The sequence below is a fragment of the Ischnura elegans genome, chromosome 3, assembly GCF_921293095.1.
Source record: "Ischnura elegans chromosome 3, ioIscEleg1.1, whole genome shotgun sequence".
NCBI classification, from domain to species: domain Eukaryota; kingdom Metazoa; phylum Arthropoda; class Insecta; order Odonata; family Coenagrionidae; genus Ischnura; species Ischnura elegans.
In genome coordinates, this window is record NC_060248.1 from 105,410,303 (window position 1) to 105,429,747 (window position 19,445).

The 19,445-nt window shown below is 39.7% G+C and overlaps 2 protein-coding genes across 4 annotated transcripts; one reads left to right on the top strand and one right to left on the bottom strand.

Annotated features, from left to right (window-relative positions):
* Positions 1-358: 358 nt before the first annotated feature.
* On the bottom strand, positions 359-10,642 carry LOC124156309 (protein yellow-like). Of its 3 annotated transcripts, none has more exons than XM_046530778.1 (4): positions 10,499-10,642; positions 3,277-3,530; positions 1,519-2,289; positions 359-943 (listed from the first exon to the last, which is right to left on the bottom strand). In XM_046530778.1, the coding sequence occupies exons 2-4, from the start codon at positions 3,502-3,504 to the stop codon at positions 641-643; spliced, it is 1,302 nt and encodes a 433-aa protein (XP_046386734.1). In that variant the 5' UTR covers positions 3,505-3,530; positions 10,499-10,642; the 3' UTR covers positions 359-640. The 3 variants fall into 3 exon arrangements, with proteins under 3 accessions (XP_046386734.1, XP_046386735.1, XP_046386736.1); XM_046530779.1 differs by lacking the exon at positions 10,499-10,642 and adding an exon at positions 4,678-5,410; XM_046530780.1 differs by lacking the exon at positions 10,499-10,642 and adding an exon at positions 4,678-5,410 and having other exon boundaries at positions 3,277-3,541.
* A 1,040-nt stretch (positions 10,643-11,682) lies between these two features.
* Positions 11,683-19,133, top strand: LOC124155238 (major royal jelly protein 1-like). Its single transcript, XM_046528955.1, has 3 exons — positions 11,683-11,910; positions 12,645-13,415; positions 18,310-19,133. The coding sequence occupies exons 1-3, from the start codon at positions 11,683-11,685 to the stop codon at positions 18,727-18,729; spliced, it is 1,419 nt and encodes a 472-aa protein (XP_046384911.1). The 3' UTR covers positions 18,730-19,133.
* Positions 19,134-19,445: the final 312 nt, after the last annotated feature.

Below are 19,445 nucleotides of genomic sequence, written 5' to 3' on the forward strand. Positions count from 1 at the left end.
GTGGAGGACATTTCAAACACAGTACTCCGTCCGTCGGATGGGACGTTAAGCCGTGGTCCCCTTAACGTCTTTCGTTAAGAGCAGGCTAATGCCGACGCTGTTTCTCTCCACCCTTCCTTCTATACCCTTCCCTCATTGCGCAAATGACCTCAGCTGACGGTCGCCTCCTCCAATTACCATACCAGGTAACAAAGTACTATTTTCAAATATATTTAGTAATAAGGTGTCTTTTGCAAATGAACATTTAATTTTTGTGCCTGGAGATATTAATTGCGTAGCGTTTTCATGTTCCAACGTAATTTTTTTTAAGGTATTCATGTATCAGATCCTGAGAAGGTAAAGTAAACAAGTTGAAAAATACTTTATAAATATCTGTGTTGATTCAAATTTATTAATTATTTAATTTTTTTGCAGTTTTACAATTCTATTAATAAGATTTGAAATAACATTTCATCAAATTTAGTTTTTGTTATAATATTATTGCAGAATTAACTTTATTTTGTCAAAGATTTTCCAATAATTGAAAGTTCATGAAAACAACAATGCTCCCGGAATTTGATATTACTATATCATGATGCTGTGGAAATACTCTACTCTTTCAATGTTACGATACATAAATGTACTTGCAATCTTTGTAATTTTAATTCATGTAAGACTTAGTCCCAGTTCTGAAACGATTCAGTCGGTAATTAACCTCTTTTAAATCAACATTAAAAAATTCTAAGTTTTGCAGGCGGTTAGTGATGAACCATAGGCTCCCATCATTGTCAAATCCAAGACCATCTACCCATTGCAGTCGCTCCGGATCCATGAATAACATATCTTCGCCGACGTATTCACCGTTGGTACTTTCCAGGGCTGTGTCATTGACAACACCCATTCCTTCTAATGTCAGGAGGCCGAAATACAAGTTTCCTTCGCTATCCATCATCATGCCATCCGACTGAAATGAGATAAATTAGAAGAATATGATAAAACAAAATAAAAGATACCCTCAAATAAATTTGGCGAAAACGCCGTTTACTGAGAAATTCGGTTGATTTTTTTCTGAATTTGTTTTCAGCAGTTTGGGTAACGATTCACGCTGGCCGATTTACGCAATTTTTCATTAAATCTCTGGAGGGAGCCAGAAGCATACAGGTCTCTAACAAAAGCGACAGTCTTCATCGCTTAAATGATTCGTATCTATCCACAGAAATACGCACACAAGCCTTGGTAAAAGTTACTCGAAATGAGTTAAGCTTTTCATAGTAATTATCAAATTAAGCAGAAACTGAAACACGGTTTTTTTATGGAGTGAGGAATCTATCTTGTTTTTTAACGCTAAATTGAATTTTTATTTAAAGTTCATCATGATTTTTCGATAATATATAGTTTTTTTATGGAGGAAAAAGATGCTACAGCTGTTATCATGAGTAATCCCTACCAGTGGTTAATTTTTAATCGGGAGTCAAATAAAATTTTAAAAATAATTAAAATATAAAATCAAAGTAGGAGAGTTTAGAATTGAGCGATCACCTGAGACTTCTTGCGGCCGTAGTATCTCACGAAAGGGGCTGCAGACCGGTCCTTGGAGTTCCTCAAGGCGGTCACTGGAAGAGAATAGAGTCCCCGGCTCCCCAGGGGGCTGTAGTACACCTGGGGATCCCTCCTGCCCTTGGGGGACATGGCTATGCCGTCCACGTTGAACGCGAGGATGGCCAGGCTGCCACCAACCCTCGCGAAAGATGAAGGGATCCTGGCCCTCATCGAGGTCAGATCCGTGACCCTCCAAGACTCGTCAGTGCCGAGGCTGTAGACCACGATCCCTCCTCCGAGGGTGGGTACACCCCCCGAGTCAGTGATGTAGGCGAACCAGTCGGAGCCGTCAGGACTGTTGCCATTCACGTCCACCACGAGGTCGTTGAGGAAGCTGTCGAGGCGCGGGGCGACTCGGTCCGGGAACTCGTAGGTGTGGATCACCCGACCGCCGCCCTCGAGGTCCAGCAGGATCAGCTTGGCTTTGCACCGGTTGTCCGGCAATGGGGAGAGTATGTTCCTCCTCCCGACGTCCAGGACCCACATCCTTCCCAAGGGGTCTATCTCGACGGCCTGCACGTACTGGATGGCGGAGCAGTTGCCCGGCTCCTGCATCTCCCAGCTGGGGAAAGGCGTGAGGGGGGGCGAGCGGGGACACGAGGGGTCTTGTTGGGCGTCGCATATGGGGACCCAGTTGAGGGTTGACGGGACACCTCGGCGCCATCGCGGAACTGTCAGGTAGGCGCGGTCTTTCCAGATCTTCACTCCAGACTGGGTTACATATATATCAGCGGGTAACGACAAGATATAAGAGAATGAATTTTTTCGGAAGCTTGATAGGACTGCAATTAAGCTAAAAGTGAGTAGCACAAGTAAGGCATAGTTTGTCCAAACAGAGAGCGCGGGTAAGAGATAAGGCATCGCTGGAGAACCCTACATTAGCCCCGAACCTGCCGTTCGCCAAACAATAGCCGAGTTCTGACACAAAAGTTAGCGTAATTTTTAAATTTTCATTGAAATTTTGACATAGCTCCGTCGTGTTTATACTCTTTTTTCATGAAATCACTTGTAGAAATCAAAATTGTGATACAGAATTACAAATAACGCTTACTATTATGTAATAGTTATTCAGAGTTAAGTGCGATTCGTGACTTAATAGCGCAAGCGGTCGACCGGACCCCGGTTAGTGTTTGGCAGACTGCAGGTACGCGGCAATTGTTGGGCTCTCATGCGGTGCCTTAATCTCTTACCAACCATCCGTGTTTGGACAGACTATAATATGAGACATTATTAAGACTTACGCTGATAAGCGGAGATTAATACAAACAAAAAATAGCGAAAACATACAAAAAAAACTTGAAAATTTTCCTCGAGAATAGACATTGAAAATTTTCAAACCTGGTTAGCTTTCATGAAAAAATTGTTACCATGGACATGTTTTAATCTTTATATGGAGGTGTTTTTGGAAATGTTTTTTGTGGTTTCATCATTCTTGGTGAAATAGGTCATTTATTCTAGGCCGACTAATGTGTTCACGGCAAAAATTTCCTCAGAAAATAGCACAAAATATTTGGTTAATATAAGATGAAAAAATAAATCACTCCTCAAACCCAAGAAGAAATCATGAAAACAAATGAATCAATGATGGTGACATATTCTGAAACTTATCCGTTAAAAATTTTGTGATTAGTAAAAGTTTGTATTTCATTTACAAACATTTTGATGGAAATTTCGGTGTTTTTGAATAACTATACTCACTATTGCGTTGTTTATTGGTATGTAGTTCTTGTATCTCCTCATTGCACTACCATCATCGAGGGAGTCCCAACTGTAGTTAATCGCTTTCCATTCGTACATCACCTCGAATTTGGGATCTCCTTCTTCCTCGGCGAAGGCCGTCAGTAATTTGCATGACCAAAGAATTGTCGTCACCATGGTCAGAAACAATAACTTCTTGAAAGATTGCAGAGCGAATGGATCAGCCATGATGATATCGGATCACGGTCGAAGGCCTGGAAAATCACTAAATTATTGTTTTCCCGCGAAGGAAATTTAACTATACAGTATATCCACACACGCTAAACTTTTACTGAGTTGCTACATTGTTCCAGTGATATCAAAACCAGAATGTTACCAGGAAATCAACCTCTCTTTGATGCAGTGGCGTAACTAGGAATAGGCTTTAGGGGGGGATGGGGTGGCCTGGGGTGGCGACCCCCATCCCAGGCAACGGGGGGTGCAGGTAATTAAAAAAATGACATGCCTGGAAATACATTTAGCATCATTTTGACACAAAAAATCTAACTTTAAGCTGAAGCAGTTATTAAGTGTCAAAACTAGACAATAGTTTTAAATATTTTGAAAATTTCTCAGAGGCTTTGGGGGGGGGGGGGGGGCAGTTACGTCACTGCTTCGATGCATCGGAGGAATTCGTGGAAATTCAATTAATATCTACTTTCCAACTTAAGGGTGAATGGCGGAACATTGTAGCATGAAAAATAATCACGGATACACCAATATTTTATGTTCCACACATTTTTTTTATTTATCTAACCCAGGTTTCGACACTGTACACTATGTCATTATCAATGGTTTGAGAATGATATATTATCCAGAATATCCTAAGAACAGTTGAGAATGACATGGGAAACCTGTGTTAGACTGATAAAAATTTGTGGAACTTGCAATATTAGCGTATCTGTGATTATGTTTCATAATATCTACTTTATTGGCTTACCGAGATGGGCAGAGCAAATTACGAGTGAAGTTAATGGTTAGTTCTATTAAAATGGGTGTTATGATGAATGAGGCATTCTCTAGATATTTGAGAGTCCGTGAAAATTAGTTCAACTGCGTTTCAAAACAGCATTTCTACCGAAACGAAATGTTCCTGAAAATTATCAATTATATATTTTGGGAACGTTTTCGAAGCTGAATATACCCCGCGATGTATCAATAGCGGAAGCGATAGCCTGAATTCAACGCAGGCAGAATTTCAATTAGCAACCGATCTTCGCTCTCAGGCTGTGAATTGGGCAGTTGACCCGAATAACTAACACTCAGAGACACCCAAACTCTTTTTCAGGATGGATTGGAGGTCCTAATACCGAATAATCTATATGGGAAATAACTCAGGAAAATGTGTTAGTCAAAACTTACCTCTTCTCGTATTCCTTGGAAGTGAGGAAAAATCGTAGGAACGACGGCTAGAGGTTCAATTTAACGGCGAGTCCAAACGTCATTTTTCATTCGACTTGTTTACCTTCGAGTTACTCCTTTCTTATCCGGGAATTTTAGAATATGTTTAATTTGAATATATCCTCCATTAGATCGGAGAATGCCGGGAATGAAAATTACGACCATTTTTTCACGAGCGCCCAGCCAGCTATGCTCGCCGGCACTAATCAAGGGAGAACCCGCGTCCCTCTGCGGGTGTTCTGCGCAACACTGTCAGCCCGCACTCCCATGTGGCCCATCTATCTCCTGGTTCGCTTCTCCACTCTCCCGTTGACATACCTTTTTATCACCTTTTTATCGTGTTTTTTCTCCATCCGCTCTTCATGTCCCCGCTGTAATATTCGTCGCTTCGACGGTGCTCTCTCTCTATCGCGTCGTAACAATATGCTCATGCATTAATCACGAGGTTTTTTTTCTCCAAAAAGACTTAAAACACATCATAACGCATCGTTGCTAAATATTTTCTGCGCTCGCGTCGGACATAAAGCCAGGATTTAGAAATTTTTATGGCTCTAAACGGTTGAATTTAAATTTGCACAGAAGTACAAAGCAGTGGAAAGAAGAGAATGCCTAGGCTTTTACATATTAAATTCATTCTTAGGAAGTAATATTTTCCCACCTGAAAAACTATAATTTAAAATGAAAAAACTCACCTGAAACGACAATTTTAGAAAATCACTGGAGACAGCCAAAAGGCTGGGACTAGTGTAACACAAAAACAACTCGAGAAATAAGAAGTAAGAAATTCCGGGGAGGCGAGGCTAGGAAGTAATATTATCAAGAAATAAATTTTAATCGTATCACTATTATCATAAAGGATTTTACGGTATAATTTTTATCAGTGCATAAATGATTGACGCTTTTGTGAATTGAAGTGAAATGAAAGTATTTATGACTTGTCACAGTTCTCTAGTATGAATAGTATCCTATTACTTTCAACGATTTAAATTTAAGTTCACTTGCGCTATTTTTAGCTCTCTAACAGTGACCGCCTGTTTACTTGCTTTTCGAGTTAGCAGAATATGAATAGAAGAAAAATATTTTTCTGTTTTAGCATTTATAGAGTTTACAAATTGATTGTTTGAGGCGTAACTTGGTGAAAGGGATTCATTATTTAAAATAAAAAGAACTTTGTGCTTTCACATAAATAATTTATTCATAAATTCACGAACTTGGTTTCAACGTTAGACATCATCATTACCTGATGATGATGACGATGACGTAAACCATGGTCGTAAATTTGTGAATAAATATTAATGAGATAGCACAAAGTTCTTCTTTTTATTTTTAATCTTTAATAGAGTTTACAAATTTATAGTATATTCATAAAAGTGTAGTTACTATTTCTTAGAGTAATATATACTTAGCGTCTCGTCCTCGAGTTAAATTTGAATTTACGTAGCAGTTTGCCTTCGCTGTAACTTCCTTCTGGATGTGTCAACGAAAAACCTTTAGTATATGTTTCAGCTACATGCACATAAAAACTATATTTTCAGAGTAATCTTACCTTATTTTTCTGATGAATATTAACGATGTTTAGTATATCAATTAGAAATAATTAAAAAGTGTTTTATGGCAATTAATTTTTTCCTAATTTTTTAATCCATGTTAATATGATTATTATTGCCAGAATACAGTTAGTTCAATGGATTTTTTTTTAAATATTAACAAGGTATTTGCTGACAATATTGGTTACAGTTAATTTGAGGATATATCTCAAGAAACGTTTTTATCTCATTAAATGTGCAGATTCATGAGAAGGAATGAGAAGTTTCATAACATTCCCCAACGTTAATCAGCAAGTAATAATAAAACAGGTTGACAGGTGTTGAGAAATTAGAGCTATCCCGTAGTAGGTATTAGTGTTTATTTTCATCGGCTGGGCCCGCATCTGTAGCGGGATAAGGGAGGTGTTCAAACGGGTAGTTTCCCAAAAGTATGCTACATGAAATGCGATATTATGTAGCAAATAGCGCAGATTTAATTATTACCAAGTGTAACATTCCCGTCAGCACAGTTTTTTTACCCGAGTGATTGAATAAGGGATATGCTTTCATACTGTAAGATTTACCATGTGTGAAATTAAATTCTTCAAATTTAGAAACTCTCTGTCTTAACATGTTAGAAAAAAAAAGATTTAAGAAATCCGGGACATAAACTGAAAACGGGAAAACGCGGCCATGGTTTCCAAAATTGTGTGTGCTGGTACCAACATACTGGGTGAGGAAAGAAACTGTTAAATTCTTAGCGGTGTTTTTTCTCATCTGACGCGAGAATACGGCACGGAGAGGTAGAATGAGTTGAATTACGAAAGAAAATTATCATTTTTACTATACCAATAGCTGTTCCAAACTAACCAAGCTTTTCTTAGCTTCGAATTCATTCAGCTGCCTAAAGGGAATCATTGGCCATCAATGACAAAGGGAATGGAAAAGGATCAATTAAACAATGGATTGGAAATAATTTAAATGTTACAGGATGAATAGCCAAATGTGGTAAGAATGAAAACATAAGGTGTCTTGCTGCTTCATAATGCTCCAGTTCAAGAGAACATAATGGCACTCTCTGATATACTCTGTGATAATGCATTTTACACGACGCGCATTGCACCGTTCAACATAAAACCATCTTGAGGCCAAATAAGCAAATAGTAGCAAGATTTTTCTTTTGCTATAGACCCTATGCTTTCAATTCGCGTCAAAATCTCCGGGTGGCTCGGGGGTGCCCAAAACGATATTGCTATTTATATTTAAAAATTCAAGTAAAAATAGCATAAAGTTTGAACATTTTTATTTCCAACTAGAAAACTTTGGAAATTAAAAAAAAATCACCAATATTTGTACGCGAAGGTACCAATTAATGCTATGTACTTTTTTAAGTTCATAAATTATCTGAATCATTTTTTTTTATGAAGGTGAACTTCTCTAAAAATGAGTGATTTTACGCCTCAGGCGATTTTATCCCGGAGGACTCATGTTTGTCCCTTTATACAAACTACAATGAGCCACAAAATAGTCGTAGTTCTAGCCAATATCATAGATAATATAGCGTAGAACACGAATTGTACCTTCAAAAATTCCTACAAAAAAGTTGAAAAAATGACCTTCGACCAGCTTTTTCCGATTTTGAACCACTGTGCGACGGTAGAATGGATAGGAAAACACACTCCAATTTAGATAATAATTTTTCCAACATTTTTGGCAGCATTTGCACGGCAGCTCAGGGAGTTTACTCATCATTTAAGAAAGGATTTTTAAAAAGTCGATTAATGTACAAGGAATTCCTAACTTGTTTAAGACACCGTAGAATGTTCTGAAAGTGATTTAATGGCCTTCAATTAATCAATTGCTTTTTTCCCCACTGGCATGCCCCAAACACCTAAGTTGTCTCCACCTCCTCCTGTCCCGTGCCTCCTTGGTTTCCTTGTACCCTCTTTTTAACGTCACTTGGTCTGTTATGTTCAGCCTTATTCTTCTCTTTTCCCCTTCCTCTATTCCCTCGATTCCTGTAGTTAAAATCCCCTTCCCTTTTAAAATATGCCCCATCCAATTCCCCTTTTTATTTGATTAAGTTCTCAATAATGTTCTTTCCTCCCCAACTCTTTATCCAGTACCTCCTCATTCCTCACTTAATCCACCCAGTTCACTCACTCCAGTCTCCTCCACACATACATCTCGAAATCATTGATCCTATCCCGATCTCTCCTTCCAAAGGTACACGTTTTGCATCTAAACAACTCAACAGTCTCTTCCTCAGCCCTAGGTGTGCTACATAACACCTTCGTCTTCTTATTGAAAGCTTCCTTTCCCATTGCTATTCTTGCATTGATCTCTGTCTCACTCCTCCATTCTTCAGTCAGCACGCTTTGTATACATTCTAACTTGCTCATCTTTTCTCCATTTACATTTCCGCCATCATTTACTATCATAACTTTGGTTTTCTCATAATTTGTTCTCATTCCATCCTCTAAACATTTTATCATTCCTTTAAGTACCCGGTTGTTATCGACCATCAATCATGGTGCACAGCAGTAGCGGATACAGAAAAAACCTCTAGAGGGGGGCACAAAAGATATCTTGACCAACCTTTACTTTTATCGTAATAAAAAAAATGAATTTAGCCACGGGCAAAGTTTAAGAAAGTTTTATCTAAACTCATTATACACTTATATAAGACAACACCATCTTACGATATTAAAAAAAGTGAAAATTGTGGTTCTGCAATGATCGGCAATGCGGGCGGCCCCGCGAGGGCGAGGGGGGGAGGACGCCCCCCATATGTATCCGCCACTGGTGCATAGATGTTTGTGAGCCTAAACGTCACTGATTTGAGCGATGGCGACGAATGAAAAATAAGCAACTCTTAATGAATTATTCAACCATAATAAGTTCTGCTCAGTCAAGAAGCCCAAAGGATACTAGTCTAAATTCATCAGTAGTGCATGTTTTTTCCGTCCGAATTATTTTTATTGCTATTTTGATTATTTTATGGCCTTGTTTACCTCTAGCATCATTTTTTTTTCAATTTTTCACGTATACTTGCTCCGATATAGACATATTAAACTTATACCAATGGCAAAACAATATTAACGCCAGATAGATGTTACGTTGGCTGTGTAATACCTGGTAATAGCTCTTATATGGGGAAAGACATACAGGCATTTCTTGCCATACGCCATGATAAGGCGTAAATAATTTTGACGCAGTAGGATGTTATCAATGGTTACTGCATGTTACATGACTTTTAAAGATGTCTTTTGGGATTGAAATTGGTAAGTTTCGTTCAACAAGTTTATTCAAAACAAAGCGTCAAATCTTTACTAATAAAGTGGCTATTGACAAGCCATTTGTACGAAAAAACGACCATGTTCAATGAAAGAAAATGGTACGTGAACTATTTATTGCAATGTTCAATTGAGCTCGAGGAGTCTTCTGATAACATCAAACTCACTCAAAAGGCAATGGTCCTCCCAGTCCGAAGTTACTCGAGTACAAAATTCATTACTTCAACACTAATGGAAATAATCCGCCTATGAATGCATTTGGCAAAATAAATCATATCTAGGAATTATTGCGCAGTGAAATCCAGAAGATATCAGATTAAAAGCAAAGAAATCGTTGCCCGAATCATTGATTGGGACTTGATTAAAATTATTACGACAGGAAACATCAATGCATCATTTCCATTATGCAAATCATAGTGAAAATCATTGTAAAATATACCTTGACGACAATAAGAGAGTAGCATGGGTATGATGGCTATGCTAATGGTAAAACTATTGCTGGAACCAACGCTTTAATCCAATTTACGTTCGTCACATATTTCCGAAGCTAACTATTGAAAAAGACTCCTGAGAGTAGTAAGTTAGAAGATTTATAAAAAGGAAAGAAAATGAGGAAGTCTGGTGAAATAATGAAAACTTAAAATTGCAATGTGATTCTGCTCTACCTTATATTAATTTAAATTCTTTTATTTTATAATTGTTGTTGTGGCCATCGTATCTAGCTAGCGAGAAGTCTCGATAGTAATCAATTTGTAAAACTGACTATGGCGTCTAAAACTATGAGAGAAGCGAGATAAATAATTGAACTGCCCTAGAATCACTTACAGTTACTAGAAAGAGCCATTAAAAATTGATTTCATAAAAATGGAGCGCTAAAAAAGAAGCGTCATGCTATAGCACTTTCCTACGGTGTTCCCTGGGTCCTGTCAAGGAGAAAGATAAAAAATAAATTATACTCACCCACTGTCTCCATGGAAATAAAGGGGAGATGGGAATGATATGAGGCGACAGCGTCCGTAACCGGGGAAGCACTATTCTCTCATGACGGAATAATGATTACGCTAATTCGCTCGCCGTGACACTGGATTCCTAGTCAACTCTAAGAAAATTTCCGCATGATATCGCTCATGTGATCAGTGCAATTAGTGGCGCACTTCTCGTTGCTCGTGAAAACCTTTAACAAGACCCCGCTGCCTCTAAACGCACTTTTTTTCCATTCGTCCTCGGCGTATTCTCATTCCATTTTTTTATCTTAGAATATTTTTCTTCCCTAGCCTTCCCGCAATGTCACTCTAGTCTATCGCCAACACTATATCCTCTCCCTCGCTTTCCTCATCCATTTCTTGAAGTCCACAGCGCAGGTATGTGTTTAAAGCATTATCTTCCTCAAACGTAGCCGTTTTATCTCCTTTTTGATTCCCCATTTTTTAAATCAAATTCCAAGGAAAATATTTTACCCAATGCATTTAAGTCTTAGATAGGTACGGATGGTTGAAAATTATTCCTTCTTAACTCGTAATTACCATGAAAAATGTCGCTTAATTTCCATATATCTCCAATAGATAGGTATGACATATTTTCAGTCACTTCTACCGAGTCTGTTAGAACAGTTGAACACCGCAAACCAGGCTGGGAATTGAATTACTGCGCACATTCTCTTGCTGTATTTCCTCGGTGTAGTTTGAATGGAGTCTACATCTACATAATACCCTGCAAGCCGCCTAAAAGGCGAGTGGCAGTGGGTGTTATGACACCAACCGTTCTTACATAAAGAGGAAGTGCTCTAAGGAAATTACGTCTAGCATTTATTAAAGTCCTTTATGGTTCGGGGGTGAATAAGTACAATAACTTAATGCACTAAGAGGAAACCTAAGGTAAGCTTATCTAAGTTTTTGAGGTTCTCGGCCAATGAAATGTGTGAGCGCAAATAAAAAAGTTGCCAAAATTGATTAATCATGTTTTTTGTGATAACATTGAGGGTAGGCGTGATAAAACTAAAATTATGCATCATCGTAACTCCTCTTATATTAACTACAAAGAGATTAAAGAAAGAATGAAAAAGTAATGAGCAACAATAAAGTGATGGTAAGTTTCATTAAGTATGCATGTCTTTTGTACTTCAGAGATCAAAGGCTCTACTCCGAATGGCAGGTGAAATAACCCCAGTGAATTTGGATCGAATCATCCCCGTGCCTTGGGCTACGTTACTCACAGTTATTTGGATTTTCAGCTCAAAGTCTGCAGTGATCTTGGCAGCAGGTGAATTTGAAGTGGTTTATTCGTGGAAGGTGATCGATTACAACTGGGCAGATGCTGAAAGCCGAGAAGAAGCCGTGGAGAATGGAGATTACATACCGGAAAACAATGCAATTGTGAGTGGTTACTTGTGGATGGTGTTGAAAAGTCTATAAAAAAGGATATAAAACGAGTTGGCTTGTGGACAACAGTTCCACTGGCTATCTTCAGGTCGAAGGTGGAACTGTTGTAAACAAGCCAACGGACGCGGTAGGAAACCCGAGAAAAAAGCAGAGATCGAACTATCACCGCGGAAACCTTCGTTCTGACACTCTAGACATAATTTATGAATGTTTCTCTATCCCAATAGTGACGAATCTGGCAGCAAAAATTTTGAATACTTATTTAATTAATGCTATTTCTACAGGTATAAATGTACTTATAATAAGTGCTCTGCCTGGTGTGATTTTGTAACTGAATAAAAGTTGTATACGAGAGCGACTGGGTCGGAGGAAGAGGGAGATGGGTCATTATCGCCACATCTAACCCAGAATGAAGAAAATCAATTCAACTCTGGTCGCAAATACACTTATATTGCATGTTACACAATTTTTTTAATAGTCTGACCAAGATATCGACACTATACACTATTTCATTCTCAAATGAAGGACGCCAGGAGGGCGCCATTCTCAACCTTTGAGAATGACATAGTGTATAGTGTCGAAACCTGGGTAAGACTAAAAAAAATTGTGGAACATACAATGGTAGTGTATCTGTGATTACGTTTCCTATTACATTTCCAGAAAACATTGCCATCCACCTTTAATTTGGTCAATTCTGGTCTTTGAAGAACTAATGCATTTTATTGCAGTCAGGAGTGAAAATATGGAAGGACAGAATTTACCTCTCCGTTCCCCGATGGCTCCCTGGAGTCCCTTCCACGCTGAACTGGGTGCCCTGGGTTCCACCCTCGGGCGGGAAGGACGAGACGCCGTCCTCACCGCTGCTGACGCCTTTCCCATGCTTGGCAATCCAGAATCCCGGCAACTGCTGCGCCATCCAGTACGTCCAAGGCTTCGAGATCGATCCCATGGGTAGGATGTGGGTTCTGGACGTCGGGAGGAAGAACCTCTTGACCCCCGAGCCGGACAACGAGTGCGGACCCAAGATGGTCATCCTGGACCTGAAAGAGGGTGGCAAAGTGCTGCGACTCCACCAATTCCCGGAGGAGGTGGCCTCGCGGAACGACAGCTTCCTCAACGACCTCGTGGTGGACGTGAACGGCAGCCCTGATGGTTCCGACTGGTTCGCCTACATCACCAACTCCGGGGGACCTCCGCAAGGCGGGGGTTCCGTCGTGGTGTATGACCTGAAGAACGACGAGTCGTGGAAGGTCTTGGATCCCGCTTCGATGAGCTACGACCGGTCGGCAGCAAGGGCCAGGGTCGGTGGGAGGACGGCCATCCTCAAGTACAACGCAGACGGGATAGCCCTCACGCCAGTGGGTACTAAGGTGCCATTGCTCTACTACTGTCCCTTGGGGAGTTTCAATTTGTATTCTATCCCGACGAGAGTGTTGAGGACGGTGAAGAACAAGAACGTCGGCCGTTTCGTCCGGAACCTCGGCAGAAAACGCTCTCAGGTGAGACGTGACGACAGTTTGATAATATGTATCTCCAGAAAGTATACTGTTGCGCTTGATTAGGTTCATAATTGGGGGAAGTAGTGCTGATAGAACATAGATTAACGTGTGAGCCATATAACTCCTTACATGAAAGAAGTTGGCCCACGAAACCAAGGCCGTAGCTAGAAAAAAAATCGAGAGGGTTCGACGGGGATATACTTAGGAGGGGCAATAATATCTCCCCATTTAGACCATTTTCCCCAATATTTCGGGGGGTTCGAACCTAAGCTCGCAGGGTATTGCGAAAAACGAAGTATACGCCATTTTCATGAATAATTTTCAGAAGATACTCTTCAAATTGTACCTCATCGACTGACGGCGACGAAAAATAGACTACTTGTGCTATATTTTCTGGATGTTGCCCTTGAAAATCCACATTTAATTAAAGGTGACAGGTGTTCCACTTGATTAGGTTTATAGTGAGGGAAATAGTGCTGATAGAACATAGATTAACGTGCTAGCTGTACAACTGCCGATCTTAAAGAAGTTGACTCGAGAAACCAAGGCCGTATATAGAAAAATAATTGAGAGAGTTTGACGGGGATATATTTCGTAGGGGAAACACAGTACCATATTTCCCCATGTAGACAAAAGCTCGCCAAAATTTCGAGGTATATGATCCCCAAATCGCTACGGCCTTGCGAAAAACAAAGTTTATAGCATTTTCATGAAAATTTCAATATGTTTCCTTCAAATTGTACCTGACGCGACTAGAAATAGTCTCTCCGCGTTATATTTTCTGGAAAGCGCCCTTGAAAATTCACAAATAATTAAAGGTGTTTCCTTTTGGTGGTACTTGACTCAGCATTTGAAAATGCTGACTAATCCTTGAATATGTATGCAGTTTTGACAAAAGCTGATGCTAGGTGCGTCATAACATATTAAGCATCATGGTAAAAATATAACTAAGGGTAGTCACCCAACTGCTTTTGACTGGAAAGTGAGCGCTGCAATTGAAGTAGCAACACGTTAGTTGAATGAAGATTGCACTGCGGTCATCTACAATACCTGAAGATGAGTTTACTTAATAATTTGAGAATTTAATTACACACATTATTTTACCCTAATTTTGCATTACAGCTGAGATAGCTACTATCAAGGTTGGTGAAAAAAAATAAGTTGCGCGGAAAGTATTTATTTTGATTACTGTAGTCGCGGACGCCCATAAAATATTAGATGTCGCTTTTTTCATCATTAATTTTTGTTGATCCGCTCCAGTCCACACGAGCGGCACGCCGCTTCGCCGACACCGAGTGTGGTCCATATTACGATAGATCATGAATCACCAAGAATGAACTCACTAATTGACTGCACACTTTCTTAATCTTATTTTTCTCTTCTTAACTCTTGTACCTGATTGTAATTCTTAAATGACCTTTTCGCGTCTTAGAATCCATCGTCGTGTTATCCGGAACGCTGCCATCGAATTTCACCGTCGCGTTGCACATTTTTGCAGTGGAAGGAATGGTTGTAATGTATGAATGGTAGCGCAGATCCAGGGGTTCGCTCACCCCAATGGCGTGAATTGAAAAAAGAATATGATTCAAAGTTTGATCGTTCTTATCGCGGTTGAAAAATAGTTTGGTGAAGGCTTTATGACTTTTACCATACTTCATTTAAGTTCCTGAAGTCTGAAGACGCCCGAGGATAATGCTGGCATTTATTCATTCCACCTTCAAACGTGCAAACGTGTCTGTTATGCATAATTTATTGCTTTCTTTAATGGCTCATCGAGGCGTATGCCCCTATACGGAAACATTATCCTTTATCCTTCTTGAGGATACCCAGAAAAATTAATTTTTTAACATGCTGCAGAATGTCAATTCCGGGACTAATTTACGAGCGACGTTTTCATAATTTTTATTGCTATCTTTGCGATCCTATTTCAAATTCATCCTAGAAATTGGGAGGATATAGAGTAAACTTAAATGCCAATCAGCCATGTCGATGGCATTTAATGTTGTAATAAGCAATGATTGACCAATATAGCCAGTGAAACGACCAGATAATTTGTCACAAGGCTGAATTAGGGCGACGCACCTACCTCGACCGTTTGTTTTGATCTTCACGAAGTCAAACCATGGTTTTCATGCCAAGAATTGAGGCGTTGTTGGAAAGCAGACAAGTATCTTGCCTCTGGCACACTAGAGAGACCATTCATCCAGAGATTTAATGTACTCTCACCTCACACTTGGCATTAGTTCAAGCTGTCAGGAACTTCGGAGCGACTGTTTTCCTTTGAAGCTGGATTACCGTGGCATCAGTGATAATCCTGTCATCAAGAAATCTTCAATGAAGAGGCAGATACTTAGTGGAGAGTGTGGGGAGGGTTGGGAATTTTAAACTGACCGTTGGACTGAAGTGAGTTAGAGGAGAGGGTGATGGTGATTGCCTTCATTAACTGAGGGAGGTCAAGGAGCGGGAAATGGAAGGGAAAAACATGGGCATTAGTAATTTTTTTCTTTCCAGCTAACAGCCGAAACGATGCCTAATTGTTCCCAAATGTCCACTTTTCCCCTTTTTTACCCGTTGAAGCATTCCCCGAACCCTCTAACTTTTGGAAGGTGAATCTTCAAGCCGAAATCGAATCGATTCAAGTCTTTAGCGATGATTGTTTGGTTTTAAAATCTTGTTTGGAAGTGAAGAGAAACTAAGTGGAGTCAAGTACAAATGCACTCCATCGGATTTGTGAGAAAGATGTTAATTTTAGCACATGACTTTTGGTTTTCATTTCACTGGCGGCGTTTGGGACGATAAAATATTTCATACCAACTGGATGGTAGATTTGATTGGCGAGACTAAGTTATTTTCTTAATTAGGTACTATTGAGGTGTAGATTGGAGGGATAGACGACTGATTCGTAATCTGTATATGGCTCAGACAGCGCAAGTGAGGATAGTGGACGGAGAATCCGGGCGACTTAAATTTCAAGTTTTCTTTATAAAACTATTTTAACCAACCAGCTATCGAAGGCCCAATACAAAACATTGGAATTCTATTGAAATAAATTTACTCTGGGGTCGTATTCTGTAACTCCAAACCGATCGGTGCGGCACCGATTCGTCGGGTGCGACGTCACACCGACTCCCGGCAAGCAGTGGTGCGATTCTGTACGAACCCGATCGGTGCGGCACCGACGCGACGTGAGGACGGGAGATCGTCGGTAGCCGTACCGACAGCAAAAAGGTGTCGGTACGGCCACCGAGTAGTGGGTTTCATGAACTCCCCGGTGCGCATTGTACGTTTTATTTTGTTTTTACCTCATCACCGAGTAAATAATGAGGTTTGCTGCAATGATATATTTTTCTGCCCCTTCGAATACGCCTCTATAATTCACTGTGTCATCATCTATATTGATTACCTTGACAGAAATATAAGATATTGGCTAATAAACATGAGGTTTGCTAACATATAATGATTTTCTCTCATTTATGTTACCACTTTCACTCGCTTGTGATAGGATTTATTTCTCTCTATCATCATTTATTGCTCCTTTGACATAAAAAAGATATTTTTGATTAAATATGAGTTTTACCGCAATGTTATCACTTTATCTCACTCTGAATAGGCAACTATTATTTCACTCAATCATCAATTGGCGTTTCTCTCGGCAGAGAAATAAGATCTTTTTATTTAAGTATGAAGTTTGCCACAACGGTATCAGTTTCTTTCATTTGTAATAGGCAACTATATTTCATTTTATCGTCAGCCATTGATTCCCTTGACGATAAAAGAAGATATTTGTTAATAAGTATGAGGTTTGCCGCATTATTATCATTTTCTCTCACTTGGAATGCGCAACTTATATACATATTTAGGTATTTCACCCAATCACAATTTCTTTACTTCCTCGTCATTACACTTCTTTTAATTACACCCAGCTCCATATTTTTATAACAATTTCCTAACTTGTTCCTCTAATATGACATTTACATTTGCATTTGAATCCTACGTTCACGTTCCATGGTATGTTATTTTCGTCTGCTACGGTGCCAATGGCATAACCTTCCGTTGATAAAATTTAGACGGAACTTACTTAATGACAACTATATTACCAAATCATGAATAAATAGCAATATACGGAACCAATATTTAAAAAAAGAAACTACGATCTCTAGGATAGTTTCAATTATTCATTCCAGCAACAACAATCTCCAACACGTTCAAACTTTATTGTGATGTTGTAATATTGTTTCCTTCGATTCTGTAGGTACAGCATTACTACCACACATTATATAAGCATTGTTAACAACTTATCCAATATCGATTATCTTAATCTAGCAGTAAGTCGTAATTTCCGCAAATAAAAAGATTGAGAACGACGACAACAAACTGTGCCAATGAGTCTTCACTTGTTTTACCCTTCTTTCATTGGTGGTAACACGTTAGATGACTTCTAACTTCGGATATATTCGGATTTTCCCTGTTTGGGAAGGAAGGGGAACCGTACCGACTGGTTTGAAACCGACGACCTTACAGAATCGCTGAAAGTGCCGTCGTCGGTATGGAAACCGTTGTCGGTACGAAATGATGTCCAGTCGGTGGGCTTGAAAGGGAAACCGACCGGTGCGGCACCGACGAAATACAGAATACGGCCCCTGATTAGAAATGTAAATAAATATAATGGCAACGATTCGACGATTACGTAATTCGACGATATCTTTCTATCGCACTAGATAATAAAATTTATGACGCGTGACTTACATTTAAAAAATTTCCCCGGTAAAACAATTTTTACAACCAACGATCGAATAGATTAAAAAAATTTCGGATGCGGGCCAATGTAAATAAACCCAATGAAGATAATTTTTAAGGATTCATACCATGTGTTCATTTTTTTATCTTTCCTCAGGCGGACGGCATGGTGATGGACAACAAAGGGCGATTGTTCTACGGCTCGCTGGCTCAGGATGCTTTGGTTCGCGTGGATCGGAAGGACTTGATTACGAGATTCGGCAGAAAAATCAATGAGAAGTCGATAGCCCAGGACCACGAGCGTCTTCAATGGATCGACGGCCTGGGGTTCGACGGCTCGAGACAATTGTGGTTCATCACCAACCGCTTGCAGAACTTACAAGCGGGCGCTGTCAACACCTCCGAGGTCAATTACCGCCTGAATCGCGTGAGCCCCAATGCCTTGTCATACATGTATCCGGGATCAATCTTCAAGAGTTTGGCTGACCCGGGGTTTGCGGAAACATCACTAGCTGCAAATTCATTTTTCCTCGATTTAAAAGGTATATCATATGAACGGACGGATGATGATCTTTAAGCTCGCTGATCTCTGTTAATCAAATAGGGTGATGGATCCGCAAATGATAGTATAGTTCATCTGCCAAAGGATAGGTGATTTCAGTGGCGGATTAAGGAGATTGGGGGGAGGGAACGGCGTCCCCCTGTAATTTAAGGAACAATTGGAGACTACAGGCGCATTTCTGCTGTGAGGAATTGCATTCCACCAAGGTTCCACGGAGAGCGATGAACCGCAAACCCCCAAAACAACGACCTTAATCCGCCTCAGGGTAATTTTCATACATCTTTTGTAGGGTACGTCCTATGCAAATGAGAAAAAAGTACTTATAATATTTACAATGATATCGAAATATCAAACGCTATAGTGAGAACCAAGTAACTGATATAAATCATATGATTCACGGAACTTCTAGGATGACAGTCCTCGACCACATGCCACTGAAGCGATATTTTTGATCAGCGCACTGAATCAAGTTAAACGATCATGATACTCCATTCAGGATATGTACATAAACGAATTATGATGATTAAAATCATTGAAATGACTTTACTTTGAAAAAAGTTCAGTATTATCCTAAGTCATGATCACAAAATGCTAAACAAATTATGCTGGATTTAATTTCCAGAGCGTTTGTTTAGTTCTTGCAAATCTAAATTAGAGTAAAGATAGTGAAAGCGTGCCTTATGCCCTCACAGAATGGGCTTGATCCAGATCAAATTAGCACATCAAGAGTT